General features: G+C 38.9%; 3 protein-coding genes and 1 long non-coding RNA gene across 4 annotated transcripts; 2 read left to right on the top strand and 2 right to left on the bottom strand.

The window, feature by feature from the left end:
- Positions 1 to 4,414: 4,414 nt before the first annotated feature.
- Positions 4,415 to 9,668, bottom strand: fbxo5 (F-box protein 5). Its single transcript, XM_077582958.1, has 6 exons — positions 9,394 to 9,668; positions 8,205 to 8,756; positions 7,709 to 7,879; positions 7,533 to 7,623; positions 6,957 to 7,172; positions 4,415 to 5,091 (listed from the first exon to the last, which is right to left on the bottom strand). The coding sequence occupies exons 2-6, from the start codon at positions 8,753 to 8,755 to the stop codon at positions 4,828 to 4,830; spliced, it is 1,293 nt and encodes a 430-aa protein (XP_077439084.1). The 5' UTR covers position 8,756; positions 9,394 to 9,668; the 3' UTR covers positions 4,415 to 4,827.
- Positions 9,669 to 10,653: 985 nt separating this feature from the next.
- On the top strand, positions 10,654 to 16,009 carry mtrf1l (mitochondrial translational release factor 1-like). Its single transcript, XM_077582952.1, has 8 exons — positions 10,654 to 11,487; positions 11,546 to 11,619; positions 12,539 to 12,643; positions 12,850 to 12,928; positions 13,002 to 13,165; positions 14,617 to 14,734; positions 14,821 to 14,957; positions 15,304 to 16,009. The coding sequence occupies exons 1-8, from the start codon at positions 11,076 to 11,078 to the stop codon at positions 15,514 to 15,516; spliced, it is 1,302 nt and encodes a 433-aa protein (XP_077439078.1). The 5' UTR covers positions 10,654 to 11,075; the 3' UTR covers positions 15,517 to 16,009.
- Positions 12,185 to 16,503, bottom strand: LOC144061978 (uncharacterized). The gene is made up of 2 exons (XR_013296326.1): positions 16,430 to 16,503; positions 12,185 to 13,173 (listed from the first exon to the last, which is right to left on the bottom strand). It is a non-coding gene; the product is annotated as an uncharacterized LOC144061978 (long non-coding RNA).
- A 57-nt stretch (positions 16,504 to 16,560) lies between these two features.
- desi2 (desumoylating isopeptidase 2) lies at positions 16,561 to 27,780 on the top strand. The gene is made up of 5 exons (XM_077581475.1): positions 16,561 to 17,122; positions 22,887 to 22,959; positions 23,042 to 23,135; positions 23,532 to 23,673; positions 26,311 to 27,780. Exons 1-5 carry the CDS (start codon positions 17,084 to 17,086, stop codon positions 26,563 to 26,565), a joined length of 603 nt encoding a protein of 200 aa, XP_077437601.1. The 5' UTR covers positions 16,561 to 17,083; the 3' UTR covers positions 26,566 to 27,780.
- Positions 27,781 to 27,805: the final 25 nt, after the last annotated feature.

The raw sequence follows: 27,805 nt of genomic DNA, 5'->3' as shown, positions 1-27,805 counted from the left end.
CATCATTAAATCAAATATAAACAAACACTTTCGACATCATGAATATTCAATGGGGATTGTGCGGCTCCTTCTGGTGTGTACGATCTGACCACCAGGGAGCAGTATAAAAATACAGATGTGCTACACATGGATTTGATGATGAAACACAGAGGAAGACAGTCACAACTATGCTGTAGTAATATTTGTTTTTTGTAGAGGATAAATAATACACAGCTGTGAGTATCGTTGTAACCTCTGTCTAAAAGTGTTGCAAGTTGTTTAAAGAATTACAATTACTGCAACTGTCGATGGGTTGGGCCACTTGTAAGTCTGTTACTTGGATTGTGGAGATTGAGTGCAGAATGTTTGGGGGCGGGCCTATTTATTAGCACACACATGGGTCAGTTGGTGTGTGTCAGCGCAGCAGGCGATCAATAACACGGGCAGATAAATGATCCCGACTTGCAAAGGGACTAAAAGGCCACACTGGCAATTCATCAGCAGCCTCCGCTCTGAGATCAACAATGCTGACGTTTATTAAGTAATAATAATAATTAAAAAAGTAACTTTAGGGGAAATTATAGTATACGGCGTATTAGAGCCACCTATAAATAATTTTTTTTAAAGGGCGGGGGGAATATTCCGAGAAAAAAACTTTGCCACTTTATAAAGCGGCAAATTTGCAACTATATAAAGTGCCAGATTTGCAAGAAAAACACTCAGAAACTTACAAGAAATACATGTAGCGTAGCTATAGTCTAATAATGTGAGGATTCGTTGGTGGTTAATGGGACACTGTCATAAAATGGCAGGATGGAGACGGATTCATTCTTAATATAAACTTTACTCATCATACACAGCAGCTAGAGACAACACTTCCTGATCCCCTATCAGCTGACTAACACCTACCAATCAGATGCTAGCATATTTTAGGTAAATGCAAGTGAAAGATGGAGAACAGCAGATTTGACACATCAACTTAGAGACTTGTACAAAAAAAATTATGAATGTGTAAATAATAATTCTGGAAACATAAATGTACAAGTAAATATACATTTTAACAAATTAACTTGATGCTTGATCCTCAGGGTGTCGACCTTTGCAAAGCGAGGCGTCTTTGTCGCTGGCCATACCCAACGCTTCAAAGAGCGAATGCTTAACATCATATGGTTAATCTCTGCTAAAGTAATCTCCTTATTTGAAAACTCGACCGAAAAGTATTGGCACAAACACTCGAGTAGTACGCTACGTGTATTTCTCGTAAGTTTCTGAGTTTTTCTCTCGCAAATCTGCCACATTATAAACTCGCCAATTTGCCCCTTTATAAAGTCGCAAATTTGCCACTTTATAAACTCGCAAATTTGCTACTTTATAAACTCACAAATTTACACGTTTTTTCTTGCAAATTTGCGACTTTTTTTCCTCTGAATATTGCTCCCGCTCTCTAAAAAATATATTTATATGTGGCCCTAATACGCCGTCATAATAAAAGTCATAAAGTAAAATCCAAAATGCTCATAATATATGTGATATTTTTTTTCATTCATTTAGTCTTCTTGACAAGCCTTAATAAGATCTCAAATGGTCCCTAGTAAAATGTATGTAAATTTAAAAATATATAATACTGAATGTGTATAATTTACAACAGAATAAAAAATTTTTTTAGAAACTCATAATATATATATATGTATATATATATATATATATAATGAGTTTCTAAAAAAATTGCTTTTTTTTTGGAATCTTTATACTCATTCAGTATTATATATTTTTATAATAATTATATAATATTTTTTATATTTATAATATATATTAGTTTTGTCAAATCTTACTTTTTTAGGGGACAACAATCAATTAACATAGCTAATTTAATAAAAAAGCTTTAAATTAATTAATATACTAATACTTAAATAATATGTAAACTTCATTGCGAAAATGTGTGTGTGTGTGTGTGTGTGTGTGGAGGGGGGGGTCATCATTTGTGTAAGAAAAATAGTTCTGAATAACCTAACAATTGGTATTAATTCCATAATGATAATTTAATCAAATAGAACCAATGTGAGATTTGAAAAATTCCAATTATTTAAAAACAATAAAATATTGTAATAAAAATTCAACAATATTTGTAATATAAAAATTTAATTAAAAAAAACATTTTCCAGTTTTGATAGTCCATTTACTTCAAATAATCTCACTTGTGGAGTGTGTGTGTGTGTGCGCCTTTGTCTTTGCAACATTGAGGGGGGAATGCGCGTGTGTTTTTTCAGGTTTAACTATACCATTGTGGGGACCAACTTGAAACTGTAGGGATATTTTGGTGGTCTTTACAAGTTCAGACCTCTTTTTGAGGGTCAAGACTTAGTTTGAGAGTTTAGGTTTGAATTGGGTTATGGTTGAGGTTAGGGTAAGGAATGGGGGTAGGAAATAATTTTTGATGGTTGGGGTTAGGGGAAGGGGCTAGGAAATGCATTATGTCAATGAGATGCCCCCACGATGATAAAAAGACAAACGTGTGTGTGTGTGCATGCGTGTGCATGTCATGATGGTTTTACCATGTCACAACACAAGACAACCCCATCCACCACCAATCAATCAAGCCCACCGGTGTAAAAAAGAGGCAGAAGATGACACATGACTGAAATGTGCCATGGCAACACAAACAACTATTAAGACTAATGGGAGCTTGGGAAAATGTCAGAGAGAAGTAATGTAGGGAGAGAGAAAAAAGATGACCCCCCCCCCAAAAAAAACCTTCTTTTTTTTTCATCAATATAATTTTAGTGAAACAAGTTATGACACCAACAGAAAGACATTTTAATTCATTAGCTTTTTTTTGTGTGCAAAATTTTGACTTTCTTTAAAGTATTGTAATTATTTGGCAAAATTATTATTATAGCTATGTCTCACTTCTATATCAGTTTGTGTTTTTAAAGATAAAATAGTTATTTTCTTTTTTTAATTAAAATAATACCGCCCATCCATTGTCTATATATTTATCTTTGTTAGTGTGGCTGGTGAACTGGAGCTGGACCTGAGCTGAAATTCAAATCCTTAGAACTGTGAGGCAGAACGTGTTCACCACAGCCATGTTACCTTCACTTTACAGTGGAATATAAATTGTACCATGTTGAGCATTTATTTTATGTACATGCTTTTTTAATATTTATTTTCCACATAAACCTCAAAAAACAACTTTGATACTATTTGAAATTGACGGTTAAAGGCAGTTGGCCAAACTCTCTCTCTATACGGCTCTGGTTCCAGGGGAACAACACTACTATCTAGCGGCAAGAAGTTAAAAGGAAATGTATTGACGGGTAAGTGCAGTCAACGACCATAAATTAAATTACTTTAATCCTGCTAAAACACATATTAAATGAATAAATAAATAAATACATAAATAAATGAATACACAAACAAACCAATCAATCAACCAATAAATACGTGCAATAGTGGGACCGCGAACCTGGAACTTGCGACGCAGGGGGTGTTACCCTATTCTGTAATGATGGTGAAGCCTCACACTTTCCAGCATGCTTGCAGTGCTCTTCATAAATAGTTATAGTGAACCAAGGTAGACGTTGCTCTTTTCTGTGAGTGTGGCACAGCTTTGAAGATGGCAGAGAAAAGAACAAAGGAACATTTCATATGATTGATTTATGTACCTTTAACTGAATAGGCGTTGGCTCATTGTTAGGCATGTTTGACCTACTGCTACACAACCAATTTGTAATTATGACTTTTATTATAACTTTGAGTGTAGCCTTTTCCTAAAAGTGGTAGAACTTGCTTACCATGACGACATGACAGGAATTGATGTCATGGTACAGGAAGCGTCTCTCATCTGAGCTGCTTTAGTGCCTTGCTCAATAGCCACTTATCTCGGCTTTGCAAGGAAAGTAATTACGATAGAATGCTAATGAATAAATGTTTAATATAAAATAAAATTTGTAACACGCTTTAGGTCCTTTCTCCCCAGGTTCCAAATCACGTCAACTTAATTTTACAGACAGGAAAGGAAATTATTTTTGGTTGGAAGTAGATGGCCCATTGTTCTTAAAACCACATTTAAACACCACAAATGCTCAAAATGTAAAACATTTCCTCGCTCATTACATCATTTCTTTGTATAGTCTAAAAAATAAATAAATAAATATTACTCACCACCATTTTATGACAACCCAAATGGAAGCGAAGATTTTTACTCAAGCTCTAAACTGTAATATTATTTGACAGTTACCTAAACTCAAATCTGCTCGTTTACCTTTACTTACTAAATCTTAATGTGGTTGAAGCCCAATATGACTACAGTACAGTAGTTTCACTTTCGCCAATATGCTTGACTCTACTTACACGCTAGGGGCCGCCGGAAACATCTTGACGTTTCACACAAATTTCCAAACTTTAAGCACAATGATCCACAAAGAGGCAAACGTGAAGTTTTATAAAACATTTATGAGAAAATGTCAATACAAACAGTACAGTAAATATGTACATTTTGAAATGAACAAACATTTATTTAAAACAAACTTGGACAATATATAAAACTGGTAAATATTTAAGACTAAAACTTGATTAAAACATACAACTTTAAAGTGTCAATATTTTCTTTCGTCGTTGTTTTGGCCAACATGTTTTGTGCTCAACAACAACGTGAGCTTGAATAACAATACTAACTGGCTGATTGTCTAGAATGCTTTTCAAGTGCTTCAGTTCAGTCGCGCCAACAGTGAAGGTGTGCTTGTAAAGCATCATTTTGAACCACAAACACATTAAGAAACCCACACCAACAACCCCTTTGAAATCCCTTCACTTTGGCTACAGCAGACGAAAGGCAATCCCCCTACGTCACAACCTCCTGATATTTTTCTTGCTCTGCGCACTACCTGGTAGGACGGAGTAGGTGCTGCCCGAGGTGGGGTACCGGGAGCGGCATTGCACCACGCGACACGGCGTGGCGCCGTGGAAGGCCTCCAGGCAGAGCGTGCAGAAGTCAAAGTGGCAGGAGGGCCGCATACACGTGGCTCGCTGGGCTCCGGGTGAGTACATGGCAGGCGAGCCGCAGTGCATGCATGGTCGCAGGGACTCGTCCTGCTTCAGGGTGCTGGCAGCCTAAGGAGAGGGGTGGAAAAATTAAAAATTGACTTTCAGCTTTAATCAGAGCTACCAACCTATAGAAATTCACTTCCATGTTGCCTGAAATCCATATTATTATTATTTTTACATTTTGTCAAGATCCACAGGACGGTTATAGCAATGTATTATGTAATAGAATACAAAAAAAAGATATGTATACTGTTCAATTGCAAAACACAATCATTACTATGTAACAATTATTGTTAATTATGGCTTCAGTATTTGTAATTTATTGGTGAAATGAGGGGAAAAACATTTCATCATGCACAAAAAAAAAGCTTTGCTGCTATCTTGTGACGTCTATAGGCAATTACAAACCTTTTGGGCTGCATGGGTGTCAGTAGCTGGGTTGACATGGAAACTTTGTAGTCATTCCGATTGAAATCATTCAGAATGAAGCTCTCTGGTCACTTGTTTACAATGTGACGTAATCCATTCCGATCTGCCGTTTTTATGCCCCCTCCTTTAATCAGATAAGCCCCGCGGCAGCCTCGGGACGCACGGACATCGATCACGTGATTTATCAAGATGGAGTTCATTCGTCATTTAGCACAGTAGTTGTGATAGTGTTGACACTTATTGAAGCAACATCTTGATAAAATCAAGTTTACAGTTTAAAGTAAAAAAAAAAGAATAAATCCTGAGCCTGTGTCCAACACGCCGATTCGTAGTTCGACCAACATCAAGCCATTACCATTCGATTTGTTGCCGTGGATGGACTGGGCATGTGGGAAACTTATAAAATTCCCGATGGCCAGTCCTCCCCAAGTGTCAGGTCATCTTATTCATTTATATTATGTATAGTACAGTATAGCACTGCAGGTTGCAGCCCCCTCTAGCAACGCAGCTATCAAATATTTTGGTATTCAAATATCCTATGGAAAATTCTATTGAATAATCTGGTATTTTGATAGAAATATAATATTTTTTGCTTGATGAAAGAACAATTATGAATACAGAAGACATTAAAAATCTATTTCCACTTAATAATGATCAACCAACTTAATTTCTAGTTCTACATAAAAAACTTTTTTTATACTTAAATTTAAATTGTGCTTAACAGCACAATATTTTCCTCTCTAGAAAGTTAGGGAGATTTTGGACAAATCTCTCCCCATGGATTTTGGAAGACCTAAATATTAGGCAACCGCCCTCTCTATCCACTCTTAAAACACATCTGTGTTTTTGGCGTTTGACTTGGCATGAGATTCATCATTGTTTCAATGTTTTAGGGTGCCTGCTGTATTTTTTTTTTTTAATTTTATTTGTTATTTATTTTATTTACTTATTAACTTGCCTACCTTTGTTGCCACACGCAGACTTGCCATTCCGACTGAAGTGTATACATGACGCTCGTTAGGATTGATGAAAGGAATATACCACCCCTGTGATTCCGAATGGAATTCCATTCAGATTGAGCCTTTTCGTTACGATTGAGGTGTTTATATGGAGCATTTTCATTTGGCTGTTCGGATTAATTCTAATTGGAAGACATGGCTCCATGTAAACCAGGCTAATATATTATGTGACTTCATCCAAATAAAAATTATTAAATAAATAAATAAATAGTCAGTAGTACTAGTGACTGTCTAAATATTGTACTGTATAGTACAGATTTGAGAAGTGCAAAATTTAAGCTTAAATTCAAGCAGTTTTACAAAAAGGCATAATTTTTACTAGTTAAAAATTACAACCATTTTAGGCAAGTTGGGGGCTCAAAATTTTGCTATTAGGTAACTTAGTCCGAATATCCCCCCCTTAAATAATTACAGTAAACCTTCAAGTCAATACTTCAGACACATCTTGATTATCTTATATCAAATCCATTGTAAGAGACTGACCTGAATGAACTCGTTGAAGCGCGAACACTGAGAGTTAGATTGGCTGTTTTTCTGTGCGGAGGCATTCCGTCTGTTAACGCCGCCACTGAAAGAGGATGATAATGCTGATGGAGGATGTGGAGATGCAACTTTCTGTATGCAGGATAGCACCACCCGTGAGGCAACCATGTTCCTTGTAAGACTGGAACTCTTCAGCTTCACAGAGCTTAATGACTCCTAAAATGGAATAAGAGAGAAAAGCAGATAGTAGTTATACAAACAGGTAGGTGTTTTACAGCAATTATTTTGTTCATAAATTTTAATTCTATACATTACAACAAGCATATGTATTTGAGTTAAGTATGGAGGGGAAAAAACAAACAAGAATTACATATTGAACAAGATTAAGTTGTTCAATAACTTGAATCGAAAAACAAGACCTTAACAAAATTGAACTAATAGTAACTTCTATTATAGATAGATAGATAGATAGATAGATAGATAAAAGCCATTTATCTTTTTTATTATACCGTATTTAGCTAGTAAGAACTGTGCGTGGTACAACTAACACACAAAATTACGTGCGTGTAAGCTCACCTGAAACATCTTTTTAGCCTGCCGGCACCTTTTCTGAGCAGCCCTATCTTCACGTATGATCTTCCTCCACGTTCTGCTCACCTTCTTGCAACTGCAGGTGGTCAAACCAAATGTTGATTATCTCACGGCAACAATGTGCCACCTAGTGTCCACCAGAACCATCTATGTGCATCTACCTGATGAGGTCCATGTCTCCCAGCAGGGAGAGGATGTTGGCAAGGATGTGTCTCATATTCTTGGACAGGAGAGATGAGAACATATCCACAAACTGGAGGCCCATGCCGCGGCCTATCACCAGGTGCAGCTGATGATCCTTGGCCACCTTGGAGAGGATGCTCCAGTCGTACCTGGCATGACAACAAAATCTATTAAATTTGGGATTACAGTGACCTCATACATTTGTGTTTTATTTTTACATAAACTCCACTATTTGCCATTTTTTGGACTCAGGTCAAAGCCTTGTCTAATGCCTACCATAAAAGTAATGCACCAATCACCGCTTGGCACCATCTTGTTGCTTACTGCCAAGGAAGGCCAACATTCATTCATTTATTCAACTATATATGTACACTCTAAGTGACATGACATAACGGAGATATGAACTGTCCCAATTGTCTATGATATAATGAAGCCTTTGCTGTGCATATGATTTGCTATCAATTCAGTCCCTACCTCTTATTCAAGCTGTAATCCTTGGCGAGCTCTTGCCACACTGCCTGCTGGAACTTGATGATGGGCAGTTTGGAGTTGTCGTACTGCTCACGTGGGGTGGAAGACAAGGAATATGTGAATTGTTTCCGCCTGCAGTAGCCCATTGGCGTGGAAGGGGCCCCCAGGCTTACGGGGCAGCCAGACTGTTTTGGTGTCACAGTAAGAGGTGGCAGGGGCAGTAGGACTTCCATGGGATTTCCCCAACTGTGGTCTTCACCTTCATCAGTATGACTGTTGTACAAGGACAAGTAGCCGCTGTCTTCTCGTGCCTCAACTGTCTTGTTCTCTTTGTCATGGGCAGCGCCGAGGGAGTTGTTATGGGGGAACAACACTTTGGACACCTTATCAGTAGGGGGTTTGACAGAGTGCGGGTCCTTGGTGGGTGAATCTTTTCCAAAGAGACCCAAAGGCTTCTCTGGAGAGCCTCTCTCCATGTTCTTCTTGGCCTTGGCTATGTCGTATTCTAGGCACTTCATGTTGGCGTCCTCACAGTCGAACACACACACACACATACTGCAGGCACAAGAGAGGGTTTAACAGTATGTTTTAGCACCGCACAAAATGCTATGTAGAATACAGGGCCACCCCAAACGCCTCAACTATTTGCCGTTATTAACAGCCAAAAAATAACTACAAGATATAAAAACAGTATGTCATATCTTGATGCATTTTTTAGGGTGTAAACGAAAGCTGAAAAATCCTTCAATTTTTCCTGTATGCAAGCCTCGGAGGAAGAAGTTTACCCCTAGCATTGGTTGCATGCAAGCTAACGTTAGCTACCCCGAACGTGGATTATTAGGCAAACAACAGAGCATTGATACTATGCTATTGTGACAACAGGCATTGAAAGTAGTCGGACATTGTTTCGTTACCGTTTGGACCGAATTGAGACCATTGGACGCGATATAAATTTGGCGGGGGGTCAGACATTTCGGCGCTAGACTAACTGACTCATTCTTTACTCAAAGATAAGTGGTTAAAAAAACCATAACGCCTTAATAAATACGTTCTACATTGGCAAAAACAGCACAAACTCGCATTACTGGTTATACATTAGCTTGGAATACACTCAAACGTATTGATACGCTACATTTCCGTTGCATTCGTTTGACACTTCGTTGGTAGTACAGTACAAATTTAAGTGACTCACCAGAATGTTTCTTCCAGGTTCTGTATCGCTTCCGTCTTCTTTGTTGTTCAGCTACGTGACAAGCTAAGTTTTTTGGGGGGGATAAAAAGAAAGAAGACGCCAAGCGCTCATAAAACTCACCCTCTCATCGCCTCTCCGTTTCGAATTCGGCGGCGAGAAGGCGCAAAAGCATTCAAAGAGAGGCGGGCAGGTCACCTTTTAAAGCTCCGGCCAATCAGCGGCAGGGGCAGTGCGCGGGGGAGGAAATAGCTGAGGAAGAGGAAAATGCGCGCATGCGCGGTGAAGCGATTTCAACGGGGGGCCAATCCAGAGCTAGGTTGTAGAAGCGGGCTACATCCGCAGGCGAAATTTCACGGCGTATGCGCCATGAACAGAGTGGCCTGTCGTTACCTTTTTAAATGCAAACTTTGGATATGATGACTGATTTAAATATTTAACAAATATAAAGGTCATGTCATTCAGAACAAAGACTAACAAATAAAGCGAATATGGGGGGGAGGAGGGAGAGACGGGGATTAAAAAAAAGATAAAACGAAAAATAAACAGAGAAAAGGGTAGTGACCTGCAGTTATCTGTTTCAGGATTTGACTCTGATTTGCCTCTACTTCTGCTAAAACACGCAAGAAAAAAAAAACAAGAGACAGGAGACATCATAATAGTAGAGGATTCAAACTGGAATATAACATTAAAAAAACACTAAACATTTATAATCATACATCTGTATGAAGTTAAAATCTAAATGTATAGCTTACTCTCACTGTTGTATTTTTTATTTTATTTTTTAGCACAATTGGTTATTTCAAGCCTTAATGGATTGTGATAAGAGGCTCTTCGGACGAAACCAGACTGCCTCGGTCATCATGACGTCCCCAACGGTCACATGCTGTTTTGGTTTGCAAACTGTAACTGTTCAATTAACGGTCGACCTGGAGTTATATCGAATTATTCAGTCATATTTTTTTTGTGTCGTGCTGTACATATGGATTTGATAAGAATTCATAGGATTGGTACGATTTTTGGGTTCAATTTGTTTTTTTCTTCCTAATGACTATTTGTTGATGGTGAGGGCAACCGAACTATGAGAGCGACAAGAACACAGAATTTATATATATATATGTATATAAGTTTATGTATAACCGAGAACAAATAATATATATATATATATATATATATATATATATTATTCGTTCTCGGTTATACATAAACTTTGCCGGTTCCCTGTTTGTTTTTTGAGCGGAATTCTTCTTCTTCTTCGTTCTAATATCAAAGAGCAGCTCACTATTGCGCATGCGCTTAGTATTCAATATGGCTGCGCCCTCCAGCAAGGTGGTGTTTTGAATTTTAAAACGAAGCTGGTCAGCCTTTGGTTTCGTATGACGGAAATTTGCATTATCGTTATGAAGTATCATAATATCCGCTAATTTATTGAGGCAATTTCAACGTTCGTTTTTTCCCTAGATTGCTTGTTTATCTTCAGAATTTGTAGTACGTTTAGTTTGACAGTCACAGCACGCCATTGACTTCTCTATTTAGTTCTCAGATTAATTTACAGCTTTCTTCGTAAACCGGTTGCCGGTCATATTTGAATGACCTGACGTTATTCTACCTTCTGCAAAGAATGAATAGAATACTGATGGTACGGACTGTTTCTAATATAAAATATAGAATCCAATCATTCAATCATGTTTTTCAGAAGAGTTAGTCACCTTTTATCTAAAAAGAATGAGTCTACCTTTAACTTGCTCATTTGTGGTTTTACAAAATATTCAAGTTTAATTAAAGATGGTAGGCTTCGCAATAACTGTCTTCGAACCACAAGGACTTTTCACACTGCCAGCCGGCTGAATGTGGCCAAGTTATTATCCCTCGATGAACTGTTCTCCAAGACGTCCCTGCTGAACTACCTGAAAAAGGTGGACTCAGAATATAGGGACTGTTTGAGAGCAATCAACAGCAATGAGCAAGAGCAGAGCAGTGCTGACGAGATGAGGGCCAAGAGGACCAAAGTGTCCCTTCTTGCTCCCCTCATTCAGACCATCAAGGAATTGGACGTTAAACAGAAAGAGATGATCGAATCGGAGGTGCTTCTCAACGGTGAGACCGACTTTTTGGAAGTAAAGAAGGCATTGTTTGATGATGGGTGTACCCACAGATGAAGATCTACGAGAACTGGCTGAGCAGGAGAGGGAAGCCTGTTTGCAAAACATCCATGACCTGAGGCAGAAGGTGGCAGTTACTTTTTTTTTTATATATATAATAAAAAAAATGGTTTTGATTACTTTTTATTAGTAAGTTATTATTAGAGTTATTTATTTATTTATTGTTATTATTTAATATTATTTATTTATTTGCAACCTAATTTCCACTGTTTACGCTTTATTAGCGCATGGGTTTTTTTCACATGATGGTTAGGAATTATTCGGATATTCCAACAGATGATGCTATAAAGTCTTGTCCTTATCTTAGTAAGTTGGTAACTAAAGGCTTTACTTGGATGGATTCCTGAAAAATCTATTACTGGTGTGATTTAAAAAAAAAAAAATACAATTCTGCAAGAAACAATTTATAGTTGTTGTAAAGGAAACCAAAATCTAATGTCAAAAGGCAATACAGTTGTCCCTCAAAACGCAGATTGCCCAATGCGTTTGCCAGTTACAAGCCAACCAAGGCTGCATTGTCATTTGCTGACTCTTTTAACGCCATACACATTCAAAGTCTCATACTTTACTGTGTAGAACATGAGGATTGTGACCCCAAATAGACAACACCAAAAAAAAAACTTGCGCTTACATTCACATTTTTTTTATTTATTGCTATCATGCAAAATCATTTATTTTGCAACTACTCATGTCATCATCATGGGATGATCTGTTGAATAATTGGTACTAAAATATTTGATAGCCCCAGCACTAATCAAAACTACAGTATTTGTAAGTGTATGGGAAAGGTTAATAAGGGTGTGTGGAGGTTTATAAAGCTTTAAAATATACAGTATATAAATAATAGATGCTTGGTACTTAGCAAATTTTCATCAATCATAAGGGGTTCTGGAAAATAACCCCTGTGCTAAGTGAGGGGCTACTGTTTATGCTTACTGAGTGCTGTTTGGTTGCGTTTTAACTCACTTCCCCCCCCACCATTTCAGATATTAGATCTTTTGATCACGGAAGAGGAGGATGATCTGAGCGATGTCGTGCTGGAAGTGACAGCAGGTGTTGGCGGACAGGAGGCCATGCTATTTACTGCTGAGGTATATAATACATATGTATTTTATATTTTATACATATTTCCCATGCAGCATTATTCTGAATGCCCTGGGCAGATTCGATGGACATGGCAACACAGACAGTTTGAAGTTTGGTTGGACAAAAAAACAACAAAAAAACACCTAATTTATATGTGCAAATAATTGTTTCATAATAGTAACTATGTTCTTTTTTTCCCCCCAATTCGAAGTTATTTGACATGTATGAGGGCTTTGCGCTACACAACGGCTGGTCCTTTGACGTCCTAGAACACATGAATAGTGACATAGGTGAGTCAGTGGACACACAAATGAAAGAAAGCTCACAAAATAGTTGATCATTGTGTACGTCACCGATGCCAAGGTGGATTACGTCACGCCTCGGCGAGCATCAACGGCCATCAGAGCTACAAGAGGATGAAGTTCGAAGGCGGCGTTCATCGTGTCCAGCGGGTTCCCAAGACGGAAAAGCAAGGCCGCATGCACACCAGCACCATGACTGTGGTCGTGCTACCGCAACCCACTGAGGTAGAAGCCTGTTGTATGTCAAAAAGGAAGTTTATAGTATTTATTTTCATATACACATTTAAGGTTATACACAAAAACATGTTTGATAAAGTATTTTTAAAAATACTTAAATTATTAATGTAATTTAATTACACTACAGGGTGGGAAAAAAAAGTCTTAGGATATACAGTTGAATTAGACTGCACTCATTGATTTTATTGTTTAGGATGTTTTCTTTTATGGCATTAAATTAAAATAAATATGTCTTTAATTCTATTTATTTCACTTGTATCTATAGTGAATATAAAATGTCTTCACACCATTGCTCAAATGTGAGTTTTTTGTTGTTTTTTTTGTGAAGATAAATCACTTCAAAAGCTTTTCCACCATTAATGTGACCTATAGACTATGGCTCCCTCCTTTTAAAATAAATTATTTTCAAAATAAAATTTCAATGTCAGACGCTTTACATCCTTTTTTTTCCACTTGCAATTTTATTAATTTTCAAACAGTTACACACCAACAGCATTAACTTTTGAACCATAACCAAACAATAGCAATCGAAAAATGAGGAGGAGAAAAAAGACAGAAAACTAAAATTAAATTGAAAAGAAAAGTCCTGGGCTTCGGCAATCAGTCTATCAGATTTGTTCTCTTGTCGTTCATTTCCTCCACTTCTTATAGAATTGTGGTTCTTGGATTCTCAGTCTCTGCGATTGGCTGGCAACCAGTTCAGGGTGTACCCCGCCTACTGCCCGAAGGCAGCTGGAATAGGCTCCAGCACCCCGCGACCCTTGTGAGAAATAAGCGATCATGAAAATGGATGGATGGATTGATTCTCAGTCTGTGTGTTAGTTTTTCCATTTGGAAGATTCCCTCAATTGTAGCTATCCACTGGTCCTTTGACGGCATTATTATCCTCCCCTAATTCCTTTTTTTTTTTTTTCGCAGATCCCAGCATTATCTTACCAAATACTCATCCTGTTCCAGTAATGTATTTTCCTGGAAATTGCAAAGATACATAACACCAGAGCCTAGTTCAACTGTATATCCTAATACCGTACCTTATTCATCCCTTCACCTACTAACTTCCAGAACCCACTAACTTTTGTACACTTCCAAAATGTGTAAATGGTCCACATCAACTTCCCCACATTCACGCCAGCATTTCTGAAGAGTCTTTTACTGTTTGCTTTTCAATTTGGGGGTAACAAAAAACCTCACGAGATTCTTCCAGGAAAATTCCCTCCAAGGTCCGAGAGCAGGTTGTTGTTTGATTGACCCCCCCAGCCCACCCCACCCCACCCCACACCACACACATTTTAAGGCAATCTTCATCACTGATATCTATATAAGAATGCTGACTCTTTACATACTTTAATGTTGAATAAGTGACCTCGACCAATGAGTTTATCATGTACGGCTTCATTTGTATGTCATCAATCTGGTTCTTTTGTTGTGTTCTTCTTCAGATCTCCTTCATGATAAACCCAAAGGACCTGAGAATCGAAACGAAGCGAGCAAGCGGCGCCGGGGGTCAACACGTCAACACCACGGACAGCGCTGTCAGAATTGTACACCTGCCCACTGGTACAATAACGCACCCTGCAGCTTTGGCCCTTGACAAGATATGAATTATCCATCCCAACTGTAGTGCTTCTTTGTGTGTTTCCAAGGTGTTGTGGCAGAGTGCCAGCAGGAGCGGTCTCAGATCAAGAACAAGGAGAAGGCCATGAAACTTCTGCGGGCGAAACTCTATAACATGAAGCTGGAGGAGGAGACCAGTAAGCGCTACAACCAGCGCAAAGTGCAGGTACATACTACACAATGCTTGTAGTATGACTGTCTCTGGGCTGTAAAACAAACTAAAGCTGGACTAATTTGGATTTCAGCAGTTAACTTAAAGAACTCAAATGTTGTATTATTTTGGTGATTTTAGCTGGCAGCTAATGAAAACCCCAAATTCACTATGTAATGACAAACAATGAGAAACAATCCAAATTATTTTTAAATTAATATAGGAATATATTAATAATTTACCTTCTCAAAGGTGTTTCCTTATGTTCTTAATGAATCCGGATAGCTGGAGTCTGGATAGGAGCAATTAACTTTTCTATAGTATTCAGATGCACTCATATTCTCCACACATTTTCTAACAGATTGGCACCAAAGGCAGGTCTGAGAAAATCCGCACATACAACTTTGCCCAAGATCGCATCACGGACCACCGGATCGGTATGACGCTGCATGATGTCAAAATGTTTCTGCTGGGAGAGGATCTGCTGGATGAGATGAACTCCTCCCTGCAGGAATTCTCCAACCAGGAGGAGCTCATTGAACTGCTCGAGCAAAACGGCTTTAAGGAAAGATGATCATGAATTTGGAACAAATGTCTGTTTATGAAATCAGTGCTTCAACTTCACTTTTAAGGCTGTCTGTATTAATACTGTGCTCCAACTGTGAGCAATTTTAACGGGACTTTGGAGTTCGACTGTATAAATTTACTGTTATCAAGCCACGAAAGTCAGCCACATTGGTAAGCGGCAGCATATTGACCATTCCCAACTACATTTTATTATGGAACTTTCTGGGGGAAAAAAAGGTCTCACTAGCTACTAAAGCTTATTTTAGGCTATCAGCATCTAACTTTGGTGCATGCTAAAAAGGGCCTTTACCATTCTGCTCTGGAAATAATGCCAGTTTAAGGATAGCCTTGACATACTGTACATTTTTTAAAAGATTAAATAGCTGAAAAAATAATTAAAATGACAATGGAAAGACAAGTAACAAATATAGTCAAGCCAACTCCAATTATGTTTTACTGTATTATATTGCTATCTAATAAAAGCATATTCGGTATCTCTATTTTAACATCTTTTTTTATGCTGAAAATTTTCCTTTTTTCCACATTTTCCTTGTGTTGTGTGGTCAGAATAGGCTCTTTGCACAAACCCACTACTTCCTGAACTTAATACCACTCCTTCATACAATGTTTAACAATGTACTTTGCCAATATGTTCTGTACATTTTAAGTTAAATGAGAAAAACAAAAACACAACACTCCTTCATTTCCTGTCTTTTCATGATTAGACAAACTGCTTAATCGTCGTCGGGTTATTGAGGTCAGGCACGTGGATTAATCAGTTTGTCTAATCATGAAAGACAGGAAATGAAGAGCACAATTTTTGACGTTTTGTACTTCATGTGTCCACTTTTGGCAACAAACAGCTACTAATCCAAATAAGTACATAAAATAAATGTAAACGCAAAAAAAATTATAATAACCTTTCATTTCATAACGCGTTCGTCGACGTTTTTGTTGTGGCATGCCGCATAGGGGCCTTTAGAGCTGATTTAGCTAATCAACTATATTACCCAGAATTCCCCGCAACATTCCAAAGACGACCAATCGAGTGCGGGGCACATCGCTAGATCGTGAGTTCGCCTTCTCGCCCACTCTCACTCACGGTCCAATTTTTCCCTTCCCACGGACTCCTTCCTTCCTGTTTAGTTCTCCGTCCCCCCTTTTGCTAGCTGGAGGAGATTTCGCTTCGGTGCGACATTACGTCATTTTACGAATCGTTTTATATGTCGTTTAACTCCCTTTCCCCCGAGCAAGAGGACGTTTAAAGTTAACCCTTTTGTCGGCGAATTTACGTTATCGGAGCTGCTTTCTTGTTGTTTGACGAGCTCCGGGATTGACAAAAGCCTGGCTGTCAGATGGTGGACGCCACGCAGCCGATGAAGCGTTTCCCTCTTCCGATCGTCTGTGGCAAAAGTGTTCAAGTTTGACGAGTGGGGGTTAACGGTTATTTTTGGAGCCTCTTGCGCTGGGAGGAAGGAGGAAGGAATCGGGGGCGAGCGCAGGAGGAGGACGAGGACCCCGCCGAAGAAGCACCACCACCGGGTTGCTAGAGGAGGACAACACTACATAGTGTGATGGCAAACGAGCCGATAATCCTAAATGTCTACGATATGGTAAGTAAACTAATTTGCGTAAAAATATGAACTACAGATATATTCTGAATGTGTTATAGTAATCATCCGTCTGACAATAATAATTTCATGAGGGGCCCTTACGTGTATTTTTTATGTTTTACACTACGCCTTTTGACCTGAAAACAAATCTATCAGTAAATTAGCTAGTACAACCATTCTTATCCTGTTTTACTTGTTCAAGAGTCACGCATCACCCTTCAAATATCAACAAATGTGTTCGGCAGAAACATGTGCAGATGTGGTGGAACACAAAAAGTTCTCGGTACTGTTTCAAACTCCCCCGTGGACATGATAATGCAGTATAGATTTGGAATATTTTACTCTTTTGAGATTCCCCATGATGACCATTTTAAGCCCAACAACTAAATGTTTCTGCTGGAACGTGGAAATGTAGTGGAAACGCTGATTCGAAACTGTTTCAGTCACCCTCGTGAACATTGTCACATAGCAAATACTGACAGTTTTGGCATGTACAGTTTCAATATTCTCACAATTGCCACTCCATTCTCCTTAATTTAACACACACTGCTACAGTAATTTTGTAGCTACTATGCATGAAAATGACTTTTAAAGATAGTTTCATTTTGTGTATTTTGCTTAACTTTAGGGAAAGTCATCATGTTTCAGGGTAAAACAATGACGTTAAAGTATTTTCATTGCTGTCAAATGTCAAAAGGGTCCAATTTGACCTTATCGGTATTTAAGGGTTAATTCCACAATGTGACTGACTCTCTTAGTACTAGTCCTCGCGAGTAACTGAGCCTCTTCGGCTGTGCCAGGATGAAACTCTGTTAGAAAAAGCCTTAAATGGCCATACGTCTTAATTCAATTTGTCATATATTAGGACACCCTGCTCAGCTAAATTGCTTACACTTCTTTCACCTCTAGTACTAGTTTCATTTTCTTTCTTTTTTTTAATGCAGTTGAACCAAACCTTAGAATTCCATATTCCGCTCTTAATGCTAACATATTTAGTAAATCCCTACAGACAGGCTAGCAGAAATTACCATAGATGTTTTGCTAATTGTAAACCTTCAAATGACAAACACATAGTAACAACTGAAAGAGGAATAAAATTATTTGTCCTCTTTGCGTGTTCCAAAACTTGAAGACAGATTTAATGTAAGAAAAAACACCTTTGCAAAAATGATTTTAATCTAACAGAGATCTCTGGACATCGTGACATGCTCCAAACATCACATAACCGGTGGAATTTCAGAGTGCCGAATGTGTCTCTTCTGCGTATAAAATGGCTTCTTATAGTTAAAACTGACCGCCTCTCTTTCATTTGTAGACAAAACATACTCTCTGGGTACTTTTCCATGAGCAATGGCGAAAACAGAGTCATGGGTGCGTGTTCGAAACAGATTCTGTTCTCAAGTAACAAATGTGTTTTCCCACAGAGAAGGAACTTCTAGACCAAATAATATGTCCCAGCTTAAGGTCAAATTAGACTGAGTTCAACAATACTTGCTTTACACGTCTATAAAACCTTTCAACATGGTTAATATAAAGAATTAAGATGTTAATCATGTATAACAATGGTTAATATATGAAAATAAAGAATTTAAATGTTAATAATATCTAACACAACACATGCAAACAGAGCATAGAACAATAATACAGGCATAATATTCTGCTTGCTCTGTGGAAATTATGGCTATTACAGTATCCATTTTATAAAGGTCAGTCCGGATCCCGAGGAAGAAGCAAAAATTGTGAAAATGTGTGAATGGTGCTTTTGACACACAGGGAGCTCAAAGTTTTAGTAAACCACGATTGTTTCCTCATAGCATAAGCGTCTTCACCGACAGAGTCACCGCATTGTCATCATACAGAGGAGGCGGTGGGGGGGAGTCAGACCCTCAAGTATTGATGAATCATTGATTGACACACTGGTGGACTCTTCCGCAGCAGGCGGTGGGTCTTTGTTGAGATGCTTCAGAATGAATGTCACGCTGCCCTTGTGTCTGCTATTTCATCTGTTAACAAGATTGTTGTTACGATCACACACTCGAGTCTTGATTCATATTTGGATTTTTCAGTACAGCTTAGAGGCACACAGCCAAATGTTTTTTTTGTTTCATGTTTTCAATAGCACTGCGTCATAAAATATAAAATCATAATAAAACAGTACAAAGGAGAATGTAAAAACTAAACTTGTCCGTGACGTCAGGTGCTGACTGTGGCTCAGTTTTTTTTACCTCACGTTAAAGGTGTATTCAAGGATCTTCTGGAAAAGTAGAAGCCAAACGTCCGTTTGTCACTTTTTACAAAACGCGCATGCGGAAGACCATCCTACCAGCTCTCCTGCTTGTCCGGGGGAAATGGCTACGCTCTAAAAAAAAAAAAGAAAAGAGGAGTGATATTTACTTGAAAAAACATAGTAAAGGTTGATGCACTTCAGAAAATGTAAGTACATTTTACAAGGCGTTTGTTTAACTAGAAACTTAACCAAAAAAATTCAAGTAAATCCCGCCGTGAACGTGCAAGCTCATCTTCATCTTCATCATTTGCAGCCAGCCTCACTTCATAGACTGATGTCCTCTTGGGGCTCTCAGCCATTTTTAAAGTATGCGGTGAGATCGGTGGAGCTACATGCTACATTGATGAATGGCTGAATCCGAAGCTCAGCGGCTACATACTACAAATGCTCAAAATGTGCATGTGCAGCTAGGAACAAGCACGCACAAGTTGCTACGGCAGATTGATTGACGCGATCGAGAACCAATCGTTAAGATGATGATCGGAAGACGCAGCGACAAAAGACACTTGAATACACCAAAACAAATACAAGTTCAACTCCATTTTTTATCAGAATCTCACTTGTAATTTTGGCACACTTCACAAAGTAAAAAACATATTTGTAATGGTATCTAACCAGTGTGAATATCAAGGCAGTGTGGGGAAAAAAAACTTCCAGTGTCTTTTGATTAAATTTAAATGGGATCTTCAGATGGCAGCAAACAACTGCAAATATCATTAATATTTATTTAGCATAATAATAATTCAATGTTGAATGACTAGCCCCAGTGAGTAGGCTTCCTTTTTCTTAAAAAGAAGACACTATCAAGTTTGCACAAAACAACAAAAAAAGACTCCAGATGCCACCCTCGCCCCTCCTTTCACTTCCTCTTGGCCTGTGTTATGTGTGAAGGTCCGCAGCTGCTACTGCTACTACTACTACTAGTGCAGGATTTGGGAATGAGGTTTATGGCATTAGGGACAACAAACCATTTATTCACACTTTGTGTCCCTTTATTTACATTGCTGTTGTTTACAATTTTATGATATGAAATTTTATACAATATTTAGTCTCAGGAACGCACTTTAGATAAGCGATGCTTCCAGGAGAAATATCTCCTCAAAATGACTCATTCATATTTCCATTGGAGAATCAATAGTGTCACATGACTTTCAGGATCATCACACCAAGAGAGAAGCCCACCGTAAAGCGCGTCCATCCCCCGCCAGCGGCCTGCTCTCGGCTAAGTGCATTTCCTGTTTGGCTCTGTGAGTGCTTTAGTGCAGCGTCTCTCATCCTTTATTGAGCCAGGGAACATATTTTATATTGCAAAAGTGTCACAAAACATGAAACTGAAATGTAAAAAAAACATAAATACACTGGATGTTTGATTTATGAGTATGTGTGTAAATTTAAATTCCAAATATTTTCTTTTTAATGTAAAATGACATTTCTACATTTTCCGTCCTGCTGCTAAAAAAAAAAAATCTTATAGTACTCAGATGCTGTACTTTTTGCAAGATTTCTGTGTGAAAGAGGGTTCTAAAAAAAGAAAAAGAAAAAAGAGGGACACACATACTCTCATGCTCGCACACATTGTGCCACGCAGGCAGCAGGTTTTAACAAGCTCCGAGATAAGATTCTTATGTCATCACAAGTGCAAGGAGATACAAGCAGCATTTCTTTTGTGCGCATTGTGTCGCCAGGGCTACAAATGTGCTTCCTACACACTTTATTCACACTTAAAGCGTGACATAAGCATATTAGCAGTGTTTATGCACTTTGACATCAAAGTAATTTTCCCATTATGTTTGAATCGCATAGACAAGACATCACATTGTGCTTTTTAACATTTTCATTCAAAGCATTTTTATATGACTGCAGCTGAAATCATGTGAATATTCTCAAGACTGTAAAAGTTTAATTGTGGGATGCAGCTATGAAAAATATTTGCAGAATCACTTTTGTTTATATTGTGTTCTTTGAGAATCAATTAACTCGCGTTAACAGATTTTTACGGTGTATTCCTATCCTCCCTTATTTGCTCACAATCTAGTCTATTCACTATTTTTGTGCTATAGCGATAAAAGTATTCCTTTGGCACCATCTGTGAGATAATGTTTTTGTTGTTCAGGTGCACACACTGATTGTACTTTTCATCTGTGTTTGAGATTAAAAGACTTAAATCCACCTCGTGAAGTAAAAGGTGAATGTGTATTTCTGCTTCTGTAAAGATAAAGATACAAACAATAGATGCTATAGTATATAGATAATAATAATGCATTGGATTTTATAGCGCTTTTCTAGACACTCAAGACGCTTTCCAATTAAATTATTATTATACATTATTCATGCACTCACACATTCACACTTCACTTCAGGTGGCAGTAAACTACTTTAGCCACAGCTGCCCTGGGGCAGGATGACGGATATATATATACTGTATATATATATATATATACTTTTCTATTACAATTTGCCTGTAGTCTCGAACATTTTTTATTGTTTGCAAATGACAAAAAGTGAGTTTGTTGACTTAACGGTAATACTGTTTATGAAAATTGCTATAGTGCATATTTGTTTGCCAATGTGTGATATCAGTCTCATCAGTTTGTGCTAGTATCTTATTTTGGCTAGTATGTTTGCTCATACTTTTGATTAGCTTCTTCTGAAGTTCGGAGTCATGGTGTTGATGCTTTCAGACCCTCTTAGGATCTATAGGGGAATTTAACCCCAAACATTTCTTTACAAGAATATGTTCTATGTAGAGTTAAGCAGCAAGGTCCACCCGTTTTTTATCTATCTCAGTGGTGGCCATATTGCCACTTGCTGAAAAGGACATCATTGCTCAGGGCTCAGGTAATGACCAATCACGGTTGAGCCAACAGCAAGTGGCAAAATGGCCGCCACATGAGATGATAAAAACAGTTGGATTTTGCTGCTTAACTCATATTCCACAAAAGCAATATTATTCTGAATTCCATGTTAGGACCTCCATCTTGTGGCATCCATACGCTATTACAAACCCTTTTACTGGAGGGGCCCATTTCGTGGATTCCATTGTGTGTGTGTGGGTGTGTGGGGGGGAACAGAAATAAATGTAGCAGTTATTGGGCCAACATTGAAAAATATGATCACCATTCACTGCATGAAGTACAATCATTAATTAGTTAGTTATTTACTTTATTTTTAAATTGTGATTTTTGTAGTAATTTAAGAAGTCAATATTATAAAAACCTATTGTACACCACTGAATACATACTGAATTTTTTTTTTTATTACTTGACTATTATTATTATATATTTTTTTTACTGCAACATAACAGAAGGTGTGTGTGTGTGTGTGTGTGTGTGTGTGTGTGTGTGTGTGTGTGTGTGTGTGTGTGTGCGCGCGCGCGTGTGTGTGTGTGTGTGTGTGTGTGTGTGTGTGTGTGTGTGTGTGTGTGTGTGTGTGTGTGTGTGTGTGTGTGTGTGTGTGTGTGTGCGTACGCTTCCTCAGTATTGGATCAACGAATTTACCAGCACACTCGGCATTGGCGTCTTCCACTCAGGGATCGAGCTCTATGGCCGAGGTGAGCTCATCTGATGACGCCATGCCTCACCACTGAAAGCCTTTCTAAATTTGTGTGTGTGTGCACGTGTGTTTTCTAATAGAGTTTGCCTATGGGGGACACCCATACCCCTTCTCTGGGATCTTTGAGATTACGCCAGGTGATGCCACCGAGCTGGGCGACACCTTTAAATTCAAGTAAGTTTAAACGTCTTTCCCCGTTCTCATTATCAGCCTACATTGTGTGTGCGTGCATGCATGTGTGTCTCATTACTTCTGCTCTAATTGATGTTCCCTGTGGTGTTTGACAGACAGATCTGCATCTTTGCTGCCTACTGAGCAAAAGTAATTAAATAAATATAGTGTGGGGCTGACACTTCTTGGAGAAAATTTGCTGTTGAAATCATAGAAAATATCCAAGTTTTAAAACCAGCATGCCTAATGAACTCTTAGTTAAACTTGCGCTAAAGGATTAGTAATGCCTTTGTTTTGCTTTTTCCAATGGGAGAAATTGTACTTTGGTTCACCCTGAGATGTTCTACTGTCCAAGGATTGTTTTGAACATGTATGATGATAACGTGTGTGCATGTGCAGAGAAGCCATCGTCCTGGGCAGTACCGACTTCACCGAGGACGACGTGGAGCGCATCATGGAGGAAATGGGCAAGGAGTACAAAGGCAACGCTTACCACCTCATGCACAAGAACTGTAACCACTTCTCCTCGGCATTGTCAGAGGTACGCTAGCTGCACGTGTTCACACTTTCTTTGCATTCCATGTCATTAGTAACACTACAGGAAAACAAAAGTGCCACTTCTTTGGTGGAGGTTGAACATAATTCTTAGTTTTTGGATTTAAATTCAATGGAAATATAGCAGAACTCCGAAGTGTAATGTACATACCATTGTTGTCAAATTTCCGTATTTTCTCCCCTTAAGGTAAAACGGCAGAACATCCATGTATATTGATATTGTGTTGCTTTTAAATAATATTTGGGGGAAAAAAAGCAAATGATTGCCTCACTTCTCCAATACAGCCACAGGAGTACCTACTGTGTGAGTGCGCGCATGTGTGTGTGAGGTCTAAATCGGCTTATCCTGCTCTGACTAATGAGCAAGGGAGTTTTACAGTTAGTCCCAACACTGAGATGGGGATTAAAATGTAACGATACAAGCCTAGGCATGCACAGCCAGCTGGCACACACACACACACACACGTACGTACACGCTTGGACGCTTCTGTTGTCGCAATGTAGAAGTGAAGCAATCGTTGGCCTTTTTCCCAATATTCTTTGACAGCAGCGTGACGTAAGGTGATCGGAATGGACCTGTCGCGTTGTCTTTAGATGCACTGAGAAATAAATTAAATTAAATTAAAATGTCAATTATTTGACAGTTTAAGTATTTGGAATTCAATGTGTTAACCTAAAAAGGCAAAGGCCAAAAAATAACACTAAAGTCACATGTACAGAAATCACATGTAGGTATTATTCTGCCCCCTGGTGGCCAAGGTGCAATGACCAGAAAGAGAAGCTCAATGCCCACTGAATTATCATGTACAACTGTATACACTTATACATTATAATGTTTAATCATTTTCAATCTGTTTTTAAAAAAAGTTTTTATTAGGAGTGTGTAGAATTAGTGCGTTAATTTTTAGTTAATTCAAAGCTCCTTTAACGCCACAAAAAAAATTTTAACGCACGATTAATGACCACCCCATACCTGGAAAGCTTGTACTGGGGGAATTCCAGTTGCAACGCAGCTGTTAGGTCCACGTCAAAATTTAGAATACATTTAATATTAATGCATATATTTGTGGAAACTGGGGTCAAGTTTGTATTTTACAATTTTAAAAAAGCCCAATACTGAAGAATGCTATCTTTCACTGCCACTGACGTTTAAAGACGTCAAGTAAAAACCTACGGAGCAATGCCAATGACGTCAAAAGACGTCATCCAATTTTATTTTTTTTTTTTGAAACGGGTGGGGGGAAGCCTTCCGGAGATGTGCTGAAAATTTTAACCAGGTTTTTTGAGCCTAATGACTATTTTTGGCCCCTAGAGCGATGACTGTCTTTTGACAAGATCGGGTGGGCGTCAGTAGAGGCGGAGCTAGAGCGTCGAGCAGGAGATCAGAATGGAAAACAAAGAAAAATGGCGACCGGTTTGCGAGGAGCTCACGCCCGAGCCGTTTTATTTCAAAGACAAAAGCATCGACCAAAAAGAGCACATTGATGACAACGATGATCATCATCGATGATGATGATGATGATGATGACTCCGTGGATGGAAAGCATTGACGCGGCAGGAGAATACGTGGGGGGGAGCTAGATGGCTGAGGAGGAAACGCAGAAGGTGCCCGTTTGCAAAGCAGCGCTACACTTACTAGACAAAAGCGATCGACCAACACTAAAAGAGCACATTGATGACGACGATGATCATCATCGATGATGATGAAGGTGAATCCGAGCTTGATGGCGAAATTGGAACCGCTGACGCGGCGGCTATGACGTCGTAAACGCGGAGCACAATCGAGCACGCACAGGCGGACGTTCGATCGGACGGAAAGTGCCCCGAGTCCAATGCATATTCATCGGAGAAGTGTGTACAGTCTGCTACTTGCTATTTATTCCCCGGAAAAAAGGCCGTCAAGGAAGTGTAACGTTTGCACGTTGCACAATGTGAAAGTGAAAGTAAACTGCTGTGCGAGTCCTGGCGTCTCTTGCACGCAGGAGAGCGTTACAAAAAGAAAAACTGTATTTGAAACATCCACATAATTGTAAGTAGTACCACATTTGTAAATAGTTTGCGAAATTGTTTTGTCAAATTGTTACACTGTTGAATGGAAATAAACGTATTTTGCAATCAAAAAACACTTTTTCATTGTTGGTGAAAGCTTTTTACAGAAGTAAAGCACTATTTAGGTGTTTGTGGCATCATTCATGGACAAAAAGAAGTGTACAATTCACTAGAGTGCATGAAATAACATTGTTTCACAAAAAGCCGTTTTTCTCCGCTTTTTGTTTCAAAACAGAATTTCGGTGAAAGTAACCATTTTCTATTGTTGATTACTGAAGAACGGAATAAGGTAGAAACAAACTTTTTTTTTCTGATGAAAGATGAGAGTCCAATCTTTCATTTGGTAGTATGTGTGTTTCCATAGTCCAAACACAACATTTTCTGTGGACCTTGAAAGATCAGTCAAAATGCTTAAATCGGCTGGCACTGGGAACAACCCGTTTCTGAAAACGTCTGGCAGTGAAAGAATGCTATCATAATAATAATAATTTTGAAAAAAAAAGTCGCAAATTAAACACTCATTTTGTTGTTCCTCTGCACTCACCTGCACATTTTCATTCTTGTTTTTGTTCAGATCCTGTGTGGTCGCGAGATCCCGCGCTGGGTGAACCGCCTGGCCTACTTCAGCTCGTGCGTGCCCTTCCTTCAGAGCTGCCTGCCCAAAGAGTGGCTGACGCCGGCCGCCCTGCAGTCCAGCGTCAGCCAGGAGCTACACGCCAGCAGTGAGCTGGAAGAGGCCGAAGACGCCGTCGCCTCCGCCTCACTGGCGGCCGTGGCGCCATCCTCGTCCTCATCTTTAGCCTCCACCCGCCACCAGCCACGGCGGTAGAAAACTGGGTCCGACCATATTTCATCAAGATGTCCCACGTACTTCCGGGTGGCAGAAACCTTTGCCACCGCTAGTAATGTTTACTCGATGGCGGCCATTTTGTCGGAAATGTAGCGCGCTGTGGGATTTTTGGACAAACGCGGCAGAACGTGACAAAACTTGCCAGGGAAATATGTTTGCTTCCCACTAGTTTTCTCATCTGCACTGAGACTGATGTGACAAGTTTTTGATGAAGTTTTGATGTGGCCAGGCATCCACGGCAATCACGTTTGTCTCAACTGTTTGTGACACCTTGATTTATCCTCACTCACACACCGGTTCAGTTGGATTCATTTGTATTTTTTAGGAAATGTTTATATCTGGTGGTGTGACCCCAAAAGCAAGTTTCTGTCATGGTTGCTCTTTTCTGCCACTCGGAAGTAACCCGCCGCCTATCGTTTACAAACATGAAATGGTCTATTTCTGGTTTTAACGCTCACCAGCAGCATAAGGACTCTAGGAGTAGGTTGAATGGTGCTTCTGCCTGTTGCAGGTAATCTGAGCCAAACGTACCCAAGTGGACCTTGTTGATTTTTTTTTGTAAAGACTTTTAACCTTCCTGGGTTCCGTTTTATTGTCATTTTGAGGCAGAAGGAGAATGACTTGTTTCTTAGTAGCAACAACCTGCCGTGGTGCCTTCGAGCTGGCTCGCCAGGAAGAGCAACCCGACATTTGTGATTTTTTATTTTTTTTTTACACAGAGCCCAATGGCGCCTCCTGAGGTTTTTTACTAGTGTCTGTCTGATTCTAATTGTCCGAGACTTGACAGCCTTTTCCTTTACTACAAAGATTTATTTTGTATTTCTGTTTTCTTAGATATACTCAGGACCATGAAACGGTTTTGGTCATTATTTTTAAGGAAACACGCAAAAATCGGGTTTGTTGCTTTTTAGCGCCTACGCTGCCAGGAACGTATGGAGGCTGTTTTATATAAAATGAAAGACTATACAACTTTTGTTGACAAAAGGGAGTTCTGTTTTCTTGTACCTGAAGTGTGTTGGATATAGAAAGTTGTTTTAGAAATATCCTTGATATTAATCTTAAGAGTTTTAGTAATGGGCCAAAGGTGGCACTAGTAGTGGAAAAACATTAATAGTAAGACAATCATTCTACTAGTGCACCCTAGTAGGTACTGTGAAGGTTTATATTACCTGATGCGCAAAATTTAAGCCTGAAATGGACTGGTGGTTGTGTAAATTCC

This window comes from Vanacampus margaritifer, chromosome 12, assembly GCF_051991255.1.
Source record: "Vanacampus margaritifer isolate UIUO_Vmar chromosome 12, RoL_Vmar_1.0, whole genome shotgun sequence".
NCBI lineage: Eukaryota > Metazoa > Chordata > Actinopteri > Syngnathiformes > Syngnathidae > Vanacampus > Vanacampus margaritifer.
This window is presented reverse-complemented; position numbering and strand designations above follow the sequence as displayed.

What these genes read in the sequence shown, in the direction of transcription:
- fbxo5 (XM_077582958.1), bottom strand. Translation starts at nt 8,755, where the DNA reads ATGTGTGTGTGTGTGTTCGACTGTGAGGACGCCAACATGAAGTGCCTA. An exon ending in AGGCTAAAAAGATGTTTCAG is followed by an intron (nt 7,173 to 7,532) that starts GTGAGCTTACAC and finishes ATTCCATTTTAG; the next exon opens with GAGTCATTAAGCTCTGTGAA. An exon ending in GCTTCAACGAGTTCATTCAG is followed by an intron (nt 5,092 to 6,956) that starts GTCAGTCTCTTA and finishes CCCTCTCCTTAG; the next exon opens with GCTGCCAGCACCCTGAAGCA.
- mtrf1l (XM_077582952.1), top strand. Translation starts at nt 11,076, where the DNA reads ATGTTTTTCAGAAGAGTTAGTCACCTTTTATCTAAAAAGAATGAGTCT. An exon ending in ATCGGAGGTGCTTCTCAACG is followed by an intron (nt 11,488 to 11,545) that starts GTGAGACCGACT and finishes GTGTACCCACAG; the next exon opens with ATGAAGATCTACGAGAACTG. An exon ending in ACAACCAGCGCAAAGTGCAG is followed by an intron (nt 14,958 to 15,303) that starts GTACATACTACA and finishes ATTTTCTAACAG; the next exon opens with ATTGGCACCAAAGGCAGGTC.
- desi2 (XM_077581475.1), top strand. Translation starts at nt 17,084, where the DNA reads ATGGCAAACGAGCCGATAATCCTAAATGTCTACGATATG. An exon ending in GATCGAGCTCTATGGCCGAG is followed by an intron (nt 22,960 to 23,041) that starts GTGAGCTCATCT and finishes GTTTTCTAATAG; the next exon opens with AGTTTGCCTATGGGGGACAC. An exon ending in GGCGACACCTTTAAATTCAA is followed by an intron (nt 23,136 to 23,531) that starts GTAAGTTTAAAC and finishes GTGCATGTGCAG; the next exon opens with AGAAGCCATCGTCCTGGGCA.